The sequence below is a fragment of the Xiphophorus couchianus genome, chromosome 7 (genome assembly GCF_001444195.1).
Source record: "Xiphophorus couchianus chromosome 7, X_couchianus-1.0, whole genome shotgun sequence".
Classification (NCBI taxonomy): domain Eukaryota; kingdom Metazoa; phylum Chordata; class Actinopteri; order Cyprinodontiformes; family Poeciliidae; genus Xiphophorus; species Xiphophorus couchianus.
In genome coordinates, this window is record NC_040234.1 from 12,874,853 (window position 1) to 12,896,678 (window position 21,826).

Here is a 21,826-nt window from a genome sequence, read left to right on the forward strand (position 1 = left end):
CTTCTCTATGTCTCTGCCGCTCTGCATTTGGGTCCTCTTATCTACACATCATGATGATTGCAGTCATAATACGGTTTAATCCCCAACAAATGTCCCATTTGTCTTTCCCTAACGAGTCCTGCTGCTATGTTGGGACCTACAGACATTTATATGGTAAAGCTATCCTAATAGTCTCCATATGGAAGCTATAATCTGTGACTTAATGCAGTCAGTACATTTATATGGATGACTTCAACAAGCCAAACATGTATGTTAGTGCTGTAAATTGGCTGTGACGGAGCAGGATCCCATTTTGTGGCTCATAATGGTGATTCAGTAGATTGCCTTGTAATTGTCTTTCAGGAATTTTATCTGCGCCTGAGAGAAGACGGGAGCCTGTTAGCGCCACTTTGGCACATGTAAGAAGAAGAAAATGTGCTGTGTAACTGGACTTGTTACTGCAGTCAGTCTGCAAGAGGACCCAGATGTTTCTGTAAAAGTTCAGATATGTTAACAACTTAGCAAGGTTGCACAATGTTTACTGTTGGGACACAGAACTAAAATCTCATCGGATGTCATCAAATGTAATTAGATGAGCCAACTTGAGAACCCAAACAGCCAAACGCCCAAAACACAGCGCAAAAATATAAACACAAAAACTGAGTGAAGCAATAATATGGCTAACCTCGCAAGGCAAATCTGTATTTAGAGGGATTGTGACAGTCTAGATTGCAGGAATGTTTTAAATTTAGTTTTGTCCCCCTCCTATAGTATGGATCCACGCCTATCAAATGCAGCTTTCATGTAAAGCTTAGACAGAAACAGACTCGGAGAATTTTGGAATTTGGAGTTCCAAAATGTTGAAATTTTGGAACATTTAAACGTGAACCTGAATCTTTTCAACGTGAACCTGAACCTTTTCAAATACGTCAAGTTACAAACACAGAATGTTGGTGTGTTTTAATGGAAATGAATGTGACTGACCATAAATTTCAATCACATATTTCTAAAGTGGAAGGACAATTATTTGTATTTTCCACAGGGTTTCCTTTGGGCATCTCTGTAAAGGGGGCTGAGTACAGACAATTTGAAAACCATATACAATTGTCCAAATTATACCAATTATTAAAATAGCCCAATGAAATTCGTTAAAGTTTCCAGTAACAATGCATCAAACTGCACTGTAAGTACAGCCTACTCTATAAAAATCAGTGGGTCTGCTAATAAAAAAGCATGCAACTATTCTGTTAGGACTGATCTGGAAAAATCTGGCTTACCCTTTGACTGCGTGACACAAGGAAGCCTATTGTGTGGATGCTACAGTGGAGTTGCGTGAGGAATCTCTGGCATGCTCAGCAGCAGTTAAAATGTGCGGCTGATTTATTTGCCTTATTTATCAGTGAAATCCGTATCAGTGTGGAAGGAAGGCTCCTCGACTCTTTGAGCAGTGGAGATAACAGAGAGAATAGCAAAAACTCCATTCCAGAATGCCAGGGTTCTGCTTAAGTAACAATAAAGCATGTCTAATTTTTTTTTTCACTGTTTCAGACAGATCCTAAGATCTTTGCCTTCATATGTGTGGTTTGGAGCTGCGTGTTGACTTCAGCAGTGGTACGAGGTTGTAGCATGAGGAATGTGCTGGGAATGTGGTGTTGATTTAATGCAAAACCTGCTGAAGACACTGGCCAGATGTTTGTGTGATCTTCTGCTTCCTTTAACATGGTGCAAGAGATGCAGGCAAACAGCTCCAGCTGTTGTGCTGCATGTACAGTCCGTTTGGAGCAGCTGCTGGGATGGGAATGGTTCTGCCCTCCTGTGGGAAAAAAAAAAACGAGAGTGGAAACATGTTAAGTAAACTAACAATTGCACTCAGGGAAAATGAAGGAAACTTATTTGTACCATTATGGGATGTTAGCTGTTGCTACTGATGAGTAATTTTAGCCACTCTGGAAAGAACAGAAGATCTGAGTCATACAATGAAAAAAAAAAGAGCAAATTTAATGGCTTATTCTCCTGAGAAAGAATTAGAACTAGATATTTTACACCTTACACTTCATTATTAGTAACTTATGAACAGGAAATCTGGTCTGTGGGTAGCTACAACAGCAAACTATTTTAATTAGTGTGAGAATATTGTTTCTTTCTCCTCTGTGAGTAAAATTGTGGAGTGTTTTGTACCTTTAGAAGTACTGAGTCACACATACTTTCTAGGTTAAACAGTTTGCCATTTAAATTGTGCAACATGTTTTTGCGTAGTACCATACGCGGTCTGGAAAGTTTCAAAGTACAAACTAAACACCACAGAGAGGTTTTTCTTTTCACCAAAGAATACACTCAAATGTTGTCATTATACAGTAGTATTCTTGTATAATAACTGTGTATGGGCTAAGATGTGAATGTTGGGGTGTTTTTACACCTTTTAAAACAGAGTTTATCCTTTCTTATATGATGTTTTAAAGGGATTATCATAATGGTTGAACTCGGGTTCTGTCAAAAGTATATAGGTAGTTGGTATCTTTCCTGTAATCGATAGCATGTGTCTTTATTTTATAAAAATCCAGATAATTTGATAGCTAGCTAGATCAAGAGAGCCCATGAGAAAAGTGACCTTCTATTGTCTTAATACTAATAATTAATGTCTTGTACTGGGAAAAGTGAAGCATTTTGAGTCAGATTAACTGCTTGATGCAGTCTATGTATTGATTTATTCAGATGTAATTTTGTTTATCTTTAAGGCTCTGCTACCATGAAATACACAATCTTTTCCTCTCCCTGCTCCTGTACAACATGACAGCATAAAAAAACTCCCCCAAATCATGTTATAAACCTTTAACAAACCCCCACTTTAAAAAAGCCTGACTCCATACATGTACAAAACCCATGGAGCCTCTATTTCTCCATGTTCTCTTAGGGGCTCCGTAAAAACCTAAAACAGAGTATTTCAAGCAAGTGAAAAATGAGAGTACAATGAAAATGCACACATACTTTTTTTTTTTACATTAAAACATGTGGAACTGTTCCATTGGGTCATGAGCTTTTATTTCAGTGTAAAGCAAGCTATATAATATAGATAAAAACCAGAAGTAAGATATTTCCTTGGCAAAATTCTCATGGCATAAACCTTTCTTAGAAAATGTCAGTTCTAGTTTAACTGCAATGCATGATTGTTTGATTAGAGGAAAAAACTGCAAAATTAAAGTTGTCAGTGGCTCGTTTGATTACCAAGCTTTTAAAACTTGAACACTAGCAGCTGAAGTCCATCTGTTAAGCTTGAAGTATATTTTAAAGAAAGATCTATAGCAAAACCTGATTAAAGTCGAATATGTGCCTTGACCTTCTAGTCTTCCTTCTGTCTTAAATTTACTGCATTTACCACATTTCTAATTAGCATCTGATTTAATAAAGCCCAGTTCGTCAGTCAGTCAGTCAGTCAGTCAGTCCTGATTTTCATTTGGACTGACATGTTTCCTGACTTCATGTCAGCATCTTTCGACCAGTACTCCCTGCAGACTGACACCTCTTATCTCCAGAGCAAACATTACTCATCACTTCCTCTCCAGGGATTGTCTCAACTGTTGCTTTCTGTCCCATGATGTCAGACGTATCAACAGGCTGTTGATCAAACATCTTTTCGGAAGATTCTTCATCACATGTGATCTGCAGCGCCTCTGACACACATCCGCAATCAGAGACTTCTTTCTGCAACATTTTAGTCTGTGAGCGTGCCACAGATACAGCTACACCCACTCCTCTATCTATTTGCTGTCGGCCCTTTTTGTATCTATAACATTGTCTTTTAAAACAAACTTTCAGCTCGGTGTTTCCCTGCCAGCTCCAGCCACAGTATACAATCACAAACACTGTCATATACACACAGTCATGATAAGGCACTGTTTTGTGCAGCATCCAGCAAATGTAAGCAACCTGCCAACACTCGCCATGGTGATTTTCACAGTTTGGAGACATCCAGACGACCTGCCATCCTGACTCGGCTGTGAAACAAACACTTGTCTGGGAACACGTGAGGTCATCTGCTACAGAGGTTTACTGGATCTGATACAGAGCTCACTGTCTCACCAGCCACTGAATACTCACTGTGGACATTAACATTCATTGCTGCTGGGCCTGAGCTTTGGGTCTGTTTGCTCTGGGGAAGATCATGTTGCCTGAGCAGAGTCATATCATCTTCATTTTCCTATTTTCTCACCACCTCCAGTTCCGATGTTCCTGCACAAATGACGGCATCTTTAAAAAAATATATTTCAGAAAAAGCTTTGAGGACTTTCATGTTAAATGTACTTATAGTGTCTCACTATTCTGTTCTACAAAGCAGAGTAGTTAAATGTTGCTGGGATTCAAACCAGGACATTTTTGCTGAAATGCAGCCAACTGTACCCCCATCCAGCTTAATGTCATAATCAGGGTTAATTATTATTGATGAGAGAGCAGTATGCCTTAGGGGTGGAAATGTTGAGATGGCTGACATCATTAATGAATAGAAATGAGACAAAAATGCTGGAATGAGAGGAAATCCAATCAGATTTATTTGTACTCATTTAGAAAGGTCAGGTAAGCTGGAAATTATTCTTAAGTGGTTGGATGTTACAGATGAAGTGGAAGTCACAAGTAAAAATCTAAAAGTAGAAGCCCTTAAAAATTACACCATGACTTCAGATTATAGCTAAATAAGTCTACAGTAAATTCAGTTTGTAATAGATAAATTGTGACATAATGTGACTAAATCACATTTTGTTCTTAATGTGATTTAAAATAAAATCACATTTTATTTGAATGGCTAGTTCCTCTTTATAAATGAAAACACCCGAAGACAGCTTATTTTATTTATTATGCTTATTTTCTATATTTACCTAATTTTAAAATCAGTTTGAGTTCAAATATTAAAGACTTAAAAACAGAAGAAATAATTGGTAAACACTTTTTCATAGCACTGTATGTGTAAGTTTATCAAGCATAAACTTAAATATACATTATGTAATTTAAACGGTTAATTTTTTGCTCTTGTAGGACACACATGTCCAGTAAAGATGTAATAAATTAGTTTCCTGACAATTAATTGGCTCTATCTGACAGATGCAGGTCCTCCAGAACCTGTGGAGGAAAGTTGAACAACACAAAGTTTCTGATGCACACATAACAGAAAAGTCCACAGAGTTGAACATGCATGTGAAAACATTTCTGTCTTAGCTTTTAATCTCCATATGAACTAGTTCTCGCATTTAAGCCACTCCTGCCCTTCAGCGTTGTAGCTTCTTTATTTACCTGAGGAATTGTGTGATAAGAGCCACTTTAAATCTCCTTAAAAATATGACTCAGAACCCAAATCACACCGATCTAATCTACGATTCCAAGAGTCATGAACAAGACATGCGTTTTGTGCAGATGTCCTATGAGCCTTTGAGCCTTCGCGATCCAGCTGCTGTTTGGGTTTGTGAAGAAGATGTGTAAAGGATGAAGATGGGGGGATATCAAAGAAAGCCATTGTTCTTATCTACCTGCAGATTAGCAAGCTCTGCTTAGAGATCCAGCAGACATCACAGAGTGGGGTGAGGATGGGGAGCCCCCTGCCACACACTCCATCATGCAGGCATGTCTGCTTAGTTTAGCTGAGTCTGATCAAACAGCAGGACTTTTTACTGGTGCGACAGAGTTTTCCAAAATAAAACCCACATGTTCGGCTTTCACACAGTCAGTATTTGTTTCCCCACTCTCTCCATTGTGGCTTTAGTTTGCTCTGAAGCAGGTGTTTTCTAGGTTGTCCTGCAGGATGACTGGAAAAACGAAGCAATTAGGTAACTGGAAGCGGGGAGGTGAGATTCGAGTGAGTGAGAAGTGTTTTAAAGAGCTGGATTTGAGAAAACACAAATGTTGTAGGGCACATGCGTGCAGTAAAACAAGGAGAACAAGTGCACTGGAATAGGCTGCAAAAAGACCTGGGATTGCTGTGGCTCTGCATGCTTTACAGGCCTGCATATTGATTCAATTAGCAGGCATGCTGGACTGCAGCAGCAATTATAAGTAACTGAGTTGGAAGTTAAGGTGTGATAAACCGTCGGGTGAAATTCTGCATGTTTCCCCAGGTTGGAAAGTCGACGAGTTATTGTTATTATTATTAGAAGAGTTGTTTATTTGTCTGTGAGAACTGGAGAGAGGCAGAAATACATGTGGTGAGAGGAGCTGTGTACTTTTCTTCCCAATCATGCAGAGCCTCCCCTCGCTCTGACAGCATCTTGGCTGGAAGCCTTACACGTGAGTCTGGCAACAGCTGGAAGAGGGAGAGTAAAAGGAAGAGAACAGCAATGTGGAAAGACAGAGCCAAGACAGTACAGGCCAGTTCCCAGGCTCCGGCCTCCAGAGACCACAGAGGAAAGGAAGCAGGGTGGGTGTTGGAGGGCGGTGGAAGGTAGAAACCAGCTGCATTCAAGCCCTTCTGGCTACATGTAGGTGATTCCTTGCATGGGCTTTAGTAGTGACAAGGTGAGAAATGAAACCCACAAGAGATAAAATGAATCAACCTGTAAATTTAGTAATAAATTCCTCACTTTTTAGCTGAAAAAGTTTGGTTCATTTCCTTTCCTCTAGTGATCTCCATATTCTGTGATAGAAAATTTGTATTAAACATAATTAATATGGTTCATTAAATATCTGGCTGAACAAACATATTCCAATCAACAGCAGATCATAAAAGCTAAAAGGGATTCATAACATGCCTCTACTGCCCTCATGTGGCCAAAATGCGCTTTTTCCTCTTGCGTTGAAATTTTGTTTCTTTTTATTTTCAGGGTTGTGGAGCTTCATGTGGAAAATGTGACTGCGGTGGAGTGAAGGGAGCCAAGGTAAGACTTTCATGTTTACCTGTTTATTATTGTGGTATTTCACCTGCATGCTTCTTGCAAATTTATTATTATCCCTGAGCTTTTTCACATTTTGTCACAACCACAAGCTTCAATACATTTTGCTGCAGTGTGTAACTTTCAAGTGCAAAGAAAATACTATATATGGTCTTAAATATTTTGAGACATAAGAAACATCTTAAGTCCTGTTTGCAGCTTCCCGTAAGCCATGGAGGAGAAACATAAAACAAGCTGCTCTGGTCAGATAAAAAAAATAAATAAATCACACAACAAAACTTTGTGAGAGTTTAAAACCAAAGTTGAACCTATAGGTAAACCGGCAGTGGGTTTGGATGCGGAACAGAGAGCCAGACGCGAACAGAGATCAGTTTCAATTAGAGCATGTCGGCGCACACAGCTGGGTTACAGGTCTTAATCCCATCAGATGGAGGGAAGCTTACAGTTACAGACACACAGAGGCCACAACACACCAGTGAGCTGTTCTTCTGTCAGCACTCTGAGATTAGTGATAATCATTAAACAGGAACATAAGAGAAGGATATCAGCTCAATAGGTCAGAGGAAGTTTGTTTGAAATACATTTTCCCTTTAGACACTGCAAAGGTTGCTACAGATTTTCCTTTAATTACTTTTAATGAGAGTATTCAGTTCCTTTTGTGAAAGATTAAAATAGAAACTGATCCATAAGCACAGTAAGGGTGTGCTTAATGATCTGTTGATGTGTTCCTAATTATGTTATGATGTTATATTTATGTTTTTATGCTGTCAGGGTATTAGCCAGGAGTTAGAGAAGTCTACTGATTCAATGTTGTAGAAGTTCAGCTGATTTACTCAGTAAATGAGCTCCTTCTGCTTTAGAGGAGCTGCACACTATTGTTCTTTTATCAGATCCCTGCAGAGTGTTTTAGTCTCTTGGTTTTTCAGATTCAAACAACAGCAGAAGCCAAACATCACTGCACAAAAAATCCTCACATCGCTTTGTTTTTTGTGGAGTTCAGCCAGTCGCTGTGATCTCAAAGCCCCTCTGTGTTTTTAAATCCACCGAAAGGCGTCGACATGTGATTGTTTCTAACAGTGATGTCATTTCTTCCTTTTGTTGTACAAATGTAGTTACCATGGTAACACAGAGGTAATCCACACGGGTGCAATGTTTCTCTTGACTGATGCAAGCCTGGTGTTGTGGGAATCAACCCTAAAATAATAGCTTTAACATGAATGTTTTCCTCTGGCTTTTTAAAAAAATAGTCTTACCTTAGGATGATGCTGCCATCTGGTGTCTCACAGTGGGATAGCTCTAAGTCAGTTCAGGAGGTCACTGTGTGGATAAATCCATCCATCAATTTTCAGTATCCATTCATCCTTACATGAATCAGTGAGGGAGATCCAAGGTGCATCCTGAACAGGTCGCCAGGACATCACAGGGCTAAATAAATAAGTAAAAAAACACATAAAACAAGACACTATTAAGAATACAAGAATTTTGCTTTCATTATAAGACAGAGCATCAGTAAAATAGATGTTTTAAGAAACTCAGAGGGAGTTCATAAAGCAAAGCTATTTCCTCCATTTTTCTCAGCTGCTTTGCTTCCACTATGTGCTTTATTTCATGAATCAGATTCCACTAAATGCATGAAATCTGTTCAGATCAGTAAATCTGTTACTGATTGGGACAATTTGCAATCAGATTCCTTAAATAGGAAAAACATTCATTTTCTTCAATATTTACATTTTATTAGACCAGATTAAGCTTTTTTTCAAACCCTTAAACATATCTGTCTGGAAGAATTAGGTTGGAAATTTTCTCCAAATTCATCAGTGATGTTGCACAGTTTTGTAGACAGTGGCATAATCCATTCATTTAGATGCTTAATTTAGGGATAAAAGCATTAATTGTGATTATATAGGTTTTTGCTTTTAAAGGTTTTACAAGTAGTCTAGAATTAAGCTCTACTGACTATCGCTATGTTTATTCCATCCTGTCAACTGTATTTAAAAAGGGAAATAAGACTGCTTGGTGCAGAGCCATCCTCTGCATCTTGTTTTAGAATAAGCAAGATGTGCAAACACAGACCACCATTAAATTTGACCCTTAGAGACTGAGTTGTTCTCACAACTTCAACAAAAACTGTGAGGTTGCACTGACTGAACTGTCTGATCTCATTCAGTCACATGTTCTGTGTTTTATCTCCTTTTATTGTAAACCAAGTTTAGTGATGACAACATGTATTTTCTGCTCTCTTGTCATGTTTATCACAGGGTGAGCGTGGATTTCCTGGCCTTCAGGGTAATATGGGATTCCCAGGAATGCAGGGGCATGAGGGCCCTCCTGGGCCAATGGGCCCCAAGGTAGATGAACATGTTCAGTAACACCCATTTAAAAGTAAACTGCTTGTTTTAGTGTTTTTTTTTTTAATTCTTGAAATAAAAAAAAGTTTACCAAATCTCCAAAACTTGTGCTAAAAATTCAACTTCACCAAAATATCCAATTCATTCATAAAAGAAGCCAAACTTTTGCCATTCTTGTTTTAAAATAGCAAAGCATAAGTTCTTGTTTTTATAAATCAAAGATCTGTGTTCAAACAGCTCATATTATTGTTTTTTTTTTGTTTATTTGCTCTTATGTGTGTTCTCATTCATACATATTTGCAAGTGGGGTTCACAGAAGTGAATATGCGCAGCATTTTACAGTGAATTATTTATGCTGCTTTTATATATATTTTCCTTGTTGTTGCTGTTGTAATAAAACTAATTGCTCATATGGCACATTTTCATTATATACATATACACATTTTAAATTTTTTTATGGACATTTTTAGCTCTTAAATAAATAAATATTTTAAAACTAATCATTCTATAATTTATTCCACAGGGAGATTTAGGAGCACCTGGAGCTCCGGGACTAAAAGGAGTGCGAGTGAGTAATTACCCATCCGTTACAAAAAAGACGCCACTCAAACCTAATTTTTTCCATAAATCTTCTAGCTCTAGTTTTGTATTAACCGGACATGCTTGGTATTTTACAGGGTCCTCCTGGTCTGCCAGGGTTTCCAGGGAACCCAGGGCTACCAGTAAGTACATTTTGTCTGGCAACCTGCCCCACATGCTGAAATAATTCAGTCAATTGATGGAAGAACGCTTCCATCAATGGATTTTATCAACTAAATATTATACACGTGTTGTAGTCCACTTTGAATGTTAGATGGTATTTATGTGGACTACTTTTGGTGACTTGATTATTAACTATTAACTAACCATACAGGGCCTCAATGGAAACGACGGTCCGCCAGGTGCGCCTGGAATCCCAGGATGCAATGGGACCAAAGTAAGCTACATCTTTTTCTCCTAGATTTTGAAGAACATTGTTGCTTTGAGGATTTTGGACATTCTTTGCATGTTTATGTTGTTCTCATAACTGTTATTTTTAATTGCTGATGGTCTGATGTCTGTGTTTCAGGGCGAAAGAGGAATGGACGGCATTAATGGTTTTCCAGGACTTCAAGGGCCGCCTGTAAGCAACCAGCAATTGTTCTGTACTCACCAGAGAACAATCGCCTTAATCAGACAGACTTAGTTTTTATTGCTGTCTATGCTAATAAGCCTCTTTTATTTCTTCTTCTGTCTTTCAGGGCCTCCCAGGTCTGGAAGGAATGAAAGTAAGTTCATAGAGCTTTCATATTTTTGCCGTGGATAGTTTCCTAAATCTTCCGTTGTAATAACATGCTGATGACCTAATGTCTTTTACAGGGAGATCCTGGTGGTGTGATTGGGATTATCCCCCTTAAAGGAGACAGAGGGGTTCCTGGCTCACCTGGACGACCTGTTAGTACTACATAGCGTTTGTTTGAGGACACGCATACCTTAAGCAATGTAATACCGTCTGTCCTCCATTTTGTCTCTCTCCCCCAGGGGCCACCTGGACTCTTTGGACCAATTGGACCTCCGGGACCCAGAGGATACCCAGGATTTAAAGTGAGTCCAAAACAAGTCAAAGCATCAATAAAAACTCAATATCTCCTGACAGACTCATTTTTTAACTACCTTTAACTGATTCACAGGGGGATTCTGGACCTCCCGGCCCTCCAGGAGAGAAAGTAAGATCAGTCACCGTCATTTTTCAATGTGGTTGTTTGACTGCGTTTTATCAATAACTTTGTTTTTATTTGTCTCCAGGGTGACAGGTTAGCCTTTGTGAGTGAAAAAGGAGATAAGGTGAGAGCTTTGTAAGAGTTTGACAGGGTTTTTAGATGCATTTATGTTCTTGTGTCGTTTTCCTACATCCATTCTGCAAACATAGCAAGGATATCTTAAATACAAAGTCACTGTAGGCCTACTTGAAAAAATATTAAAAGCAATTTTTTTTTTCTTTTTATTCAATTGTTACAGTATGTTTAGCCTCAACAGCAAAAAATGTTTAAGGGTTGAGATACATGACAGTTTGGCAATGCATTATTTGTGTTATTTACTTATTTGTATTATTTATTTATTTGTATTATTACGCATTATTTGTACTTAAAGTCGTGTCGTTTAGGGCAGAGTGTGGCACAACGTCATAGCAGAGATCACAACAGTGGAGGCCAGTTTTATCTGTGGTTCAGTCGAGTCCCAATCTTTGGACATTTGCTTGTTTCCTGTCCGATTACTGTGAATGACGGCCACTCTCACCATCAAAGTTTCTCTATACATGTGCAGTATTTTTTAATATGGTACGACTTTTTATCTGTCACAGTATGGAGTCTCATTCCAGCAATACTGGCATCCTCACCAAAGACTATTGTTGTCAGGAATATTGCATGGTGGCATGGTGGCCAACAGAAAACGATTGCAAATTGGGCCCCAAAAAAGATTAAAAAAAAAAAAAAACACATCTGAATTTGGTCCATTTATAGGTGTGCCCCTCTTTACTGTCCACAATGACTTTCTTAATCTAAATCATCCCCCCCCCCCCCCCCATGTCTAACAAAGCATATTAAGTATTATGTGTTTTAATAGGTATAAATGTAGCTTTTTTTTTTCATTAAAATTGCTTTTACCCTTGACAGTTTTAGTGACTTGATATGTATTTGCAGGGTGAACGAGGACTCAGAGGCCCACCTGGGCCCCCTGGACCACCTGAAGAAGTGATAGGACAGACCACAGTTCTTGTACCGGGACCACGGGTGATCATTCAGTGCTTCAAAGATTAAATTAAAAAAAAAAACAGTTTACAATATCTGTTATTAATTATCTTCTGTTCGCTTTATGTTCCCATAGGGGGAGAAAGGACTGAAGGGTGACAGAGGCGAGAAAGTTAGTATTTTATCATCATATGATTTGTAATAGAGAAAGAGTGTTTTCTCTCATTAATCTGTAATAAAACTCTTGATTTCTTTTCTTCTTTTTTTTTTAGGGCTTCTGTCTCCCTCATCAGAAAGGAATCAAAGGTGAACAAGGCCCACCTGGACCAAGAGTGAGTTTCTGTCAATCTTATCTACAAAATAGCTAGTAACTAAGCAAGAAATTAATTTATGTTTTTTCCTCCCAGAGGATTTATTTATTATTTTATGGTAAAATGAAACAACAAATTTTATGTCTGTGTTTAGGGTAAACCTGGTAAAGATGGAGAGTTTGGGATAAAGGTAATGCTGATATTTATTATCTATCTGCAAAGCTCTCCAACAGGAGCTTTCTTTAATCGTTTTTATCTATAATTAATGTGCAACCTATTCTCCTGCAGGGAGAAAAAGGTTCCTCAGGAGTTCCTGGATTCCCTGGTTTGTCGGTAACAACTCAAAGCTTAAAGGCTTTCATATTCTAATTCTAATTAAAATGACATTTCATGTATGTTAAACAGACTGACGAAACACAGGCTAATTATTTTCATCTGGTTTTAGGGTGATAAAGGAGAAAAAGGACCACCGGGTTATGTAAGTATTTCCTCTCAATTGTGTTTTTACGTTTTCGATTCATTAAGTTTCTTTATGTAGTGCCAGTTCACAACAAATGCCATATCACAGCACTCTACAATCAAAACCATCGCAATTTGTAAATAAATATAGCTATATAGATACTACTACTACTAATCATAATAATAATTCAATCATTTAGACAGATTTAATGTCAATTACATTCAGTAACCAAGACAACTTTAAGCTTTAGACATCTGACACTGATCAATGAAGACCGGAGCAGATGCCGTCATGGCCGCTGAATGATCAGTGCTCTCGTAGAAATTTAGTATGAAGCTGTGAAAGTCTGATTTAATCTCTCCACTGTAGGCTGAAGGTCCACCTGGCCCTCCTGGCCCACCTGGTCTCCCAGGGAAATCGGGAGAAAAAGGTAGAGATATGTTATTATTTTCTGAAAAATACTTGTGTTTTTAGTTTTAGCAAGAGCATCTTGTTCCACAAGCTTTCAGACACGTGTGATCACTCCGAACATCATCTATGGTTTTCATTTATTTCTCAATTCTAATCTTCAGGTTTTCCTGGCCCTCAGGGAGAGGCTGGCCCACCAGGTAAAATATGATGGGTAGACAATTGTTGTGAGCAGTGATGCTGTACTTCATTTGAGTGCATTTTACTTTTCTGATTTTTCTTTAATATTTCGTGTAACTTGGATTGACTCTGTGAAATTAGCTTTAAGCAAACAGAGGCAGTTCATAATAGAAGCCTATTAAATAATGCAGAATTTCAGATACTTTAAGGAAATCCTGGGATTAGAATGTTGTTGCTTTGGAGTTATTAGCAAATTTGTCACCATGTTTATGTTGAAGGGGACGTTTTATGTAAAGTAAAAACAGCCCAAAACACCTAGGCGTCTTTTGGCAATAATTTTCAGAATTTAATGTCACAAATCAGCAGGCTCTACCTCTCACCTAGCAACAACAGCGAAGCGAAGCCCAGCCCGTTACCTGGCAACCCTGGCAAAACCCAACTCGTCACCTAGCAACCCCAACAGAGCTGCTGGAAAAGAAAAGTGTTTTGTTATCGACTTCCATCCATAATAAATCACTCGCTGCATTCTTGTTGGTTGAACAGGAGGCTCTTTTTCAAACATGTATAACTGTGTAATAGCCCATCTGTTTGCATCCATTTTCATGTGCGAGTGTAAAATTTGAGTTGGGGGGGCGTGGCCAGATTTAAAGTGACAAGAGGCTCTAAGCATCTTGTTTTGAAAGGAACTCAAAACTGGCAGAACTGAGCCTTCTTATATCAAAAATGTAATTAACATGTTTTGTATAGCCCCATCTTAACATAATAGGCCACCTTTAAATCATATTTTCAGAGGGAGTTTTGGAGACAATAACTGAAATCTTTACCTATGAGGCTAAATTCCCATTTAGTTGACGCCTCTTCGCACACATCAGCTCAAAACTTTGAAGGGAGTAAAAAAAATAAAATCTTAGGAATTTGTGAATTGTGAGAATAGCCTTTTGTTCTCTAATTTTACTTTTGTGCATCGCAGGCCGCTTCATCGAGGGTGCTCGTGGAGAACCTGGGAAGAAAGGAGAACCGGGTGAGAAAGGTGACAGAGGCAGAGATGGAGAACCTCTTGCTGGGCCACCGGGAAGACCAGGGCCCGTCGGACCCCCGGGGCCACCAGGATTAGCACGTAGGTCTAAGTAATGCTTTAATTTACTTAATTGCACCTCCACAAAATGTTTTGATCATTAAACCCATCTAACGGCGTATGTTGCCTTCCTAGCTGACCCTGAAGAGTGTAATATGGAGAAAGGAAACCCTGGTCCACCTGGATCTCCTGGATTATCAGGGGAGGAGGGACAAAAAGGTAAGGACAGCAGTAATGTTACTCCAGATCTATTAAAATCAAGAAATAAATGCTTTTATCTCTATAAAACAACAGTATTTATGTGTTTGGTGACATTCAGCACTCCTGCTGCTTGACTTTATAACCTCGTTTAGTCATACCACAGATTATTAAGTTACGCTCCTTTGCCTAATTCCAGGTGATAAAGGAGAAGCTTGTGTTAGTTGTGATGGCCAACCTGGACCACCTGGCCCTGCAGGCGTTAAAGGAGAGCAAGGTAGGTGAAGTTTGGAGCTGCATATACGCAAGAAAGCAGTTCCACAAAAATGTCCACATTTCAGTGTGAAACCTCTGCTTACAATTGAACATTTGTTAATTGTTGGTGAGCATGTAAATTTCATCACACTTAGTAAATATGAAACGATCATGAAAAAAATAATTTATTTCGGTAACTGAATTACATAGATTACATTTAAAGCCTTTATTTCTGTTAATTATAAAATATTTTTGCTTACAGCTAATTTATAGACTAATAAAAAGTAGTTACTAAAGAAAACATAAAAATGGACTTAATGAGTAGTATGTTTTATTCCTGCTTTTAATCTGACAAATGATCCTCCTGAGGACACCTATTCTAATTTCATGAATATGTTTATACTGCATACACACAATCGTTGTCGATTTGGAAAAAAAGGAGCAGTTATACAGTTATTTTAGTTACATACAGTAGTATGTGGCTCATTTAAATAAAAAAGTATAAGTACAAGACTGTTTTCATATATAACTGCACTTAGCTTTTGTCTAACACGATGTTTGCAAACTAGTGTCTGACTTTAACTAAATTCTAAACTTTGTTTGGAGGAGTTTTCCGTGTGATGAAGCACACGCTGCGGGAGTTTTGAACTCAACATCCCATTTTATTTGACAGGACCACCAGGCGCAGTTGGAGGTAAAGGAGAAAAGGGTCGCTCTGGTCTACCTGGAGAACCTGGAACACCTGTGAGTATAAAACGGCGTCTGCATATCAACAACGTAACAGATGGACAAATCCAAAGAGAGAAGACGGTTCAGAATGAATATTCAAGTGATGTCAGTATCTAAACTGATAGTATGTACTGTATACTTTTTTGTGCAGGGTTCTTCAGGATCTCCTGGACTGATGGGGGCTCCTGGTGCTGTAGGGGAACCTGGAGACATTTTCATAGCACCTGGTTATAAAGGGGAGAAAGGTGTTTCTGGACGTCCTGGATTACAGGGACAACCTGGCAGGGAAGGACAGCCAGGGAGAGACGGACTCCCGGGTCAACCGGGCCTCAAAGGAGAACCTGTGAGTGCACTAAAACAGTAAATACACACCATTAAATAGTCTCATGAATTCCTTCGTCAGTGAATTCTGATTATTTTACCATTCATAGTATTCAAGGAGCACAATGCAAAATAATCTCATACTTTATTAAAGTTTAAACATTAATAATTAATTTCATAATACCTTAGGTTACTGATAGCAATGTTATTGAAGTAAAATTATAGAACATGACTAGACAAATCCTCATAAAGAGAAGAAATTTGTGAAGATTTACAAGACAAGCAAAAAGATGGACCATGCATGTCTGGAGAACAGAATCTGATAAAGTTTAATTTGGATTTATTTGAAAGAATTATAATTTTTTTTAATGGCAAGGTATTTCTTAAAAACTTTTAATTTCTTTTCTTTCATGTCTTCGAGGCCAAAGAAGGCATTAAAGGTGAACGTGGCCCAGACGGTGACCCCGGCCTCATGGGGCCTCCTGGAGAAAGGGGCCCCCCTGGTGTTCCAGGGTTTGGCCGGCCGGGTGGTCCAGGAGAGAAAGGAAGTCAGGGACAGCCAGGCCGTCCAGGAAGTCCAGGACAGCCCGGTAACCATAGAAACAATCTATTCAAACCCAATTGTCCAATTTCTGCAGCGTTTTACTGAACGTTTTGCTTTATAATAGGTCTGAAAGGAGAGCCAGGTAAAGGTATTAGCACTCCGGGACCCCCGGGGCAGCCTGGACCAAGGGGAGCTAGTGGCTTCCCTGGACTTCAAGGTCAGTAACAGCATCGTCATCATCATCATCATCATTCATCTGAAGTCATTCTGTGTCGATATCAATGTGCTTTCTTCATATCTGAGTCTCGGATTCTAATCCAGTCCCTGAACTTTGTTAAATTTACCGTGAAAAATGTCTTTCTTGTAGGTGACAGAGGTGAAACAGGTGTCCAAGGTCTGCCAGGCTTTCCTGGAGTAAAGGGAGAACAAGGACCACCTGGAATCGGCTTTCCTGGCCCAGCGGGTGTCAAAGGTGAGTCTAGTGACCCAAAAACCAAAAAAAAAAAAGAAACCCAACAGTACACTAAAAGAATTTATACTGATCACGTCCACTTTGGGAATTGAAAAAGGAGCCCAGAGAAAATGTGTTGTATGTGTTTGTAGGTATCAGTGGAATCCCTGGAGCCCCAGGAGTCCCTGGAGAGCCAGGGAGACCAGGACAGGACGGCTCAACTGGAAAAGCTGGTCCACCTGGACAAAAGGTGTGTATTTGTCGACATGTGTTTGTGTTGCATCCAGTGCTGTTCATAAACTCTGGGTAAAGATGTGGACCAGACGGTTTGCTGTAGTTCCCTAAAACTGGGCAAAGTAAAAATAATTTAAGAAATCCATGCAGAGATTTTTTTTTTTTTTTACACTTCATCTGAAAGCTAAACCTGATTTATCTGGATCTGTTGATAAGAAGCTCCAGTTATGATGTTTTTTTTTTTTTACTGTAACTAGAAAGACGTTTAACTAAGATTATACGGTAATACGTGAAAAGGTAAAAGAATTGTGCACTAAACCTAAAAATAAAATCAATCATCCTACTAAAATTGTGCTGTAAAACAATTCACAAGTACTTCATCCATATTTTTTTTAGCTGAAACAATATTCCTGGAGATTTTTTCTTGTTGTGATATGAAACTACTTTTCGATATCTGACAGTTTTCCAACCATTTCAGGGTGAGCCTGGACGGGGTCTTCCAGGACCGAAAGGTGCGCAGGGCCACCAAGGAGTCACAGGCTTTCCCGGAGATAAGGGTGGCATGGGACTCCCAGGTATTCCCGGCTCAGAAGGACACACAGGTCCTCCGGGACCTCAGGGAGTTAAAGGTAACAAGAAGTGGAAACTCTTCAGTTGAACTTCATTACATTTTGTCAATGTTGTGAACCAACTATCATTGAACTATTTCATCTGATTAAAAAAAGGTGACGTCGGACCTCCGGGACCACCCGGTCAGATCGGCCAATCGGGTGCTCCGGGGAAAGGCTTGCCTGGACCACAAGGACCTCAAGGACCACGTGGAGAAACGGGACCTCATGGTAAGCACAAATGTAGCACATAGTTTTTTTTTTCATGAAAGGTATTTTGTCATTTTACAGTTGAAAAAAACAAACATTTTGTTTGAATTTTTAACTCTGTCAGAGTGAGAATAATTTATGATCCTGGAAATACATTCTAAAATACAATCCTTCAAATAAGTTCGCTCCTATAAAAGCCTAAATGTTAGCTTGCAATAGGTGTCTTCAGCTTTGATGCATGTTTCTGATCTTGAAAAATGTAAAGAAAAAAAAAATGCATATGCTTTCTACAGGGAGAGAAGGTATAAAAGGAGAAAAGGGCCATCCTGGCTCTCCAGGCCTCGATATGCCGGGACCTCAGGGAGACAAAGGAGCCGCTGGCTTCCCAGGAGACCCCGGTACCAAAGGACTGCCGGGTCTGCCAGGCGTACCCGGCCGAGACGGGTTAATAGGGTACCAAGGTGAGAGAATCAACCAGAAGTGCACTCAGAGCTAATACATCTTGAAAATGTTATTTTTCCAACTTATTTACGCAAACATCGGCTTTGCTCTGACTTCATTCTCAAATGTGTATTTGGGACAGTCGCATCTAATCTCATGTAAACATTTCTTCCTCTTGGTCTAATCTATTAGCTTCAAACTTAAAATCTGGAAACATGTTCCGGTGTACAACCAGCAGACTGAGACTCGTCAGATTTTTGGCTGTTTTTTATGTGGCTTTAATTGCAGTACCAGCAGTGACCAGCAGGAAGGAACTCCAGCAGATTTATTTACGCTTCAATTATTAAATGCTAAGTTATACTGTTTGGATTTTGATATTTCATCTCCAAAACTCTTCATTCTCCTGCCCCCTGCTGGCCAGCTGGATTTTCTGGCTTAGCCTAAATGTACCTGTAGCTTAGCCATTAAGCTTCTTCGAAATATTAGTTTTTCTTTCAACTAGTAATAACTAGTTACATAAAATGACTGTTATGATTAAAAACACCAGCTATGATCCTTTTATATATGTGTACGAAAAGCATCTTCAACTCATTTAAGAATCCGTCAACAGTTGTGGTTTTTCAAGACTGTTTGTCTGTAACTGCTGTAGGTTCCAAAGGTGAAATGGGGGTTATGGGAATTCCAGGAACGCCGGGATTCCCAGGACCACCCGGGCAACCTGGGTCGCCTGGTCTGAGAGGTGAGGCATACGGAATAATGACTCTAAGCGAGTTACCAGTCCCTGTTTTGGTTTCCTCAGCAGTAATCCTGTGTGACTTTTCATCCTAGGGGATCCTGGTGTTACTGGACCGAGAGGAGAGTCTGGGAAAGAAGGAGAGAAAGGTGAAAGGGGAGAGGAGGGTCCGCCAGGTCCTCCAGGAAACCTCACTCAAACTGACATGGAGCATATGAAAGGGGAAAAGGGAGACATTGGAGACCCAGGTATATACTCGGCAATGGAGGCATTGATCTTTTGCTGTTATTTTTCTTTTCCTATTTTAACGTAAATTCTCCACCGGCAAGGTGACCGTGGTTCTGCCGGAGAGAGGGGCCACCCTGGCATTCGAGGAGAACAGGGAATGGCTGGCAAAGACGGTGAACCTGGATCACCTGGCCAGCCAGGTAGCTTAGACAACTCAACTTGAGTCCATTTTAATTGCAATAGTTTTGAGATGCGGGCGTCTACATGTGGGTGTTTGTGTTTTGCGTCTGTTTCTCAGGTCAGAAAGGAGATCCTGGTTTTCCTGGAGATCCTGGTACCATGGGACCTCCAGGGCCAAAAGGCGGCGTAGGGGAGATGGGAATACCAGGTAAATGCATTGATAAAACACCTAAAATGTTTATTCATAATGTTCATAATGGTTATTTTTGCACAGGTACAACAGCACCAAAAGTTTCAAGAAATGTTTTAACGAGACTCCATGATGTTGTAAGATCTCTGAATTTGAGTTCACCAAGGAAACCCTCCAGAAGATCATAAACATATGTTTACATTGATAACCACATTAACATGAACTCATTTGTGAAAAATGTAAATTTTATAAAAAGTTTGGTACATCTAGAATTCCTATCAACTGATATCATTAAATTGTAACAACGTATTGCAAGCAAAAGTTGGCTGCAGCACAGTGGGCTACACTTCTACACAAACCAATGCTTCATGAGTCATTTGTTTTACTTTTATGTGTGGTTGTGCAGGTCCACTTGGTCCAAAAGGTTCCAAAGGAGACATCGGTACAGCGGGTCATCCTGGGTTCAGAGGTACAGATGGTGAAAAAGGAGACCCGGGACTACCTGGCGAGCCGGGTATTGGTGTCCCTGGATTTCCAGGAGACAAGGTAACCCACCGGATGAAACTGGCAATGCTTCCCATCATACACTGAGTTCTTTGACGTGATCTGAACATCTGAAGAGTTGATCTGAACAAGCCCAAACTTGTCAGCACCACAGAACAATGTCTTTCCTGACATAATAATGAAACTTTGAAATGTACAAAGTAGTGTTCATTTAAATTTTGTGGAGATTTTAGTAAAACTTACTAATGTCATCTGACCTTTTTCACACCGTGTCAGGCTACAAGCAAACGTCCATGTTTTGTGTTGAGATTTTATGTGTTAGACAACAAAGTGCTATTGTAATCCTTAAGTGGAGAAAAACAAGTTGCAGGATTTTTACCATTTCTCACAGAAAAGTTTCTGAAAAGTCTAGCGCCTTTTGATTTATACCCTCCCTTACTTTTGCACCCCAAAATAAACTCCACCGTGACTATTTGACGAAAAAATGTTGCCCATTATATTGAATAGATTCCAACTGTGTGCAGTTGTTCTGTGAAGGCCTCTGTGGCCGTTTTTAAAGATCAGTAGATGACAAGCAGCTTCATGGACATCAATAAACAGAACAGAGATATCAGACATAAAGTAATGCAGGGCTAGGGCATATAAACAATATTCCAGTATTGGAATATGGTTAAATTTGGACTAATGTATAAGGATTGAAAACTTTATTGAGAGGACCGCACCAGAATTTTCTTTAGCATTTTGCCACAATGCGGAAGGTCAGGTGAAAGAAAAACTGAACTGCTTAGCCTCCAAAACGCTGTGTGGTGGCAAACATAGCACAGAGCATACAGTCTCCTTGAGTGCTGCGTCCCCATTTTGAAACGCGGTGGTGGTACTGTCATGCTGTGGGGAAATCAATCAAATGTACATCACTACACTTAACCGGGCAGTTTCATTGATTCACCTTGTCTCTTTACAATTTAGAGCCAACTTAGTCACTACACTGAAAATGTCATGCTTATTCTCCAACAGTTTCAAAAGCATAATCAAAGTACGTCCAATGAACCACATTAGTCACATAACCTCACTGATATGTGTAATAAATTAGTCACAAAGTAAATTTAAAATAATTATGGAAGACGTCGTTGGTCGATCAGATGATTGTCATGACCGTTGCACATCACCGACTCTCCTGATCATTTCACCCCCCCAGGGCAGGACAGGTGAGCCAGGACTTCCAGGATACCGTGGAGACAAGGGTGAGAAGGGTCAGGAGGGAATGCCTGGCAAACCCGGCCTGCAGGGACCAAAGGGTGACAAAGGAGGCGCTGGGTACCCAGGTTGGAGTTTAGACTGACCTTTTCATCATTTTTATCCACCAGGACCTCTGAAACATTTTTTTAAAGAAGTGTGCTTTGCCTTGTTTGTGTCTTTGTATTCTACAGGTCAGTCAGGCAGGCCAGGCGAGAAGGGCATTCCTGGACTTCCTGGATCTGCCGGAGAGGCCGGTCGTGAAGGTCGCCCTGGTATGTAGGCTTCCTGTTTCCTCAGCCAGAAAAAGCAGCGGTTATTTAAAATGCTATAAGTTATACAAGTTTGATTTGATATCCCAAACATTTA

At 39.6% G+C, this 21,826-nt stretch overlaps 1 protein-coding gene across 1 annotated transcript in view; it reads left to right on the plus strand.

Moving 5' to 3' along the window:
- col4a1 (collagen, type IV, alpha 1) overlaps positions 1-21,826 on the plus strand; it is a 42,290-nt gene that overhangs the window by 14,557 nt on the left and 5,907 nt on the right. Inside the window, exons 2-39 of the mRNA XM_028023607.1 lie at positions 6,780-6,833; positions 9,107-9,196; positions 9,720-9,764; positions 9,874-9,918; positions 10,110-10,172; positions 10,305-10,358; positions 10,477-10,503; positions 10,595-10,669; positions 10,757-10,819; positions 10,906-10,941; positions 11,021-11,059; positions 11,917-12,006; positions 12,101-12,136; positions 12,237-12,296; positions 12,430-12,465; positions 12,564-12,608; positions 12,721-12,753; positions 13,105-13,165; positions 13,308-13,343; positions 14,294-14,440; positions 14,534-14,617; positions 14,796-14,873; positions 15,525-15,595; positions 15,732-15,923; positions 16,323-16,491; positions 16,570-16,662; positions 16,813-16,917; positions 17,049-17,146; positions 17,609-17,759; positions 17,856-17,969; positions 18,242-18,409; positions 19,039-19,128; positions 19,218-19,370; positions 19,452-19,550; positions 19,649-19,738; positions 20,127-20,266; positions 21,420-21,546; positions 21,652-21,732. Of these exons, the coding sequence (XP_027879408.1) occupies positions 6,780-6,833; positions 9,107-9,196; positions 9,720-9,764; positions 9,874-9,918; positions 10,110-10,172; positions 10,305-10,358; positions 10,477-10,503; positions 10,595-10,669; positions 10,757-10,819; positions 10,906-10,941; positions 11,021-11,059; positions 11,917-12,006; positions 12,101-12,136; positions 12,237-12,296; positions 12,430-12,465; positions 12,564-12,608; positions 12,721-12,753; positions 13,105-13,165; positions 13,308-13,343; positions 14,294-14,440; positions 14,534-14,617; positions 14,796-14,873; positions 15,525-15,595; positions 15,732-15,923; positions 16,323-16,491; positions 16,570-16,662; positions 16,813-16,917; positions 17,049-17,146; positions 17,609-17,759; positions 17,856-17,969; positions 18,242-18,409; positions 19,039-19,128; positions 19,218-19,370; positions 19,452-19,550; positions 19,649-19,738; positions 20,127-20,266; positions 21,420-21,546; positions 21,652-21,732 (3,238 nt within the window). The remainder of the gene's footprint in view (positions 1-6,779; positions 6,834-9,106; positions 9,197-9,719; positions 9,765-9,873; positions 9,919-10,109; positions 10,173-10,304; positions 10,359-10,476; positions 10,504-10,594; positions 10,670-10,756; positions 10,820-10,905; positions 10,942-11,020; positions 11,060-11,916; positions 12,007-12,100; positions 12,137-12,236; positions 12,297-12,429; positions 12,466-12,563; positions 12,609-12,720; positions 12,754-13,104; positions 13,166-13,307; positions 13,344-14,293; positions 14,441-14,533; positions 14,618-14,795; positions 14,874-15,524; positions 15,596-15,731; positions 15,924-16,322; positions 16,492-16,569; positions 16,663-16,812; positions 16,918-17,048; positions 17,147-17,608; positions 17,760-17,855; positions 17,970-18,241; positions 18,410-19,038; positions 19,129-19,217; positions 19,371-19,451; positions 19,551-19,648; positions 19,739-20,126; positions 20,267-21,419; positions 21,547-21,651; positions 21,733-21,826) is intronic.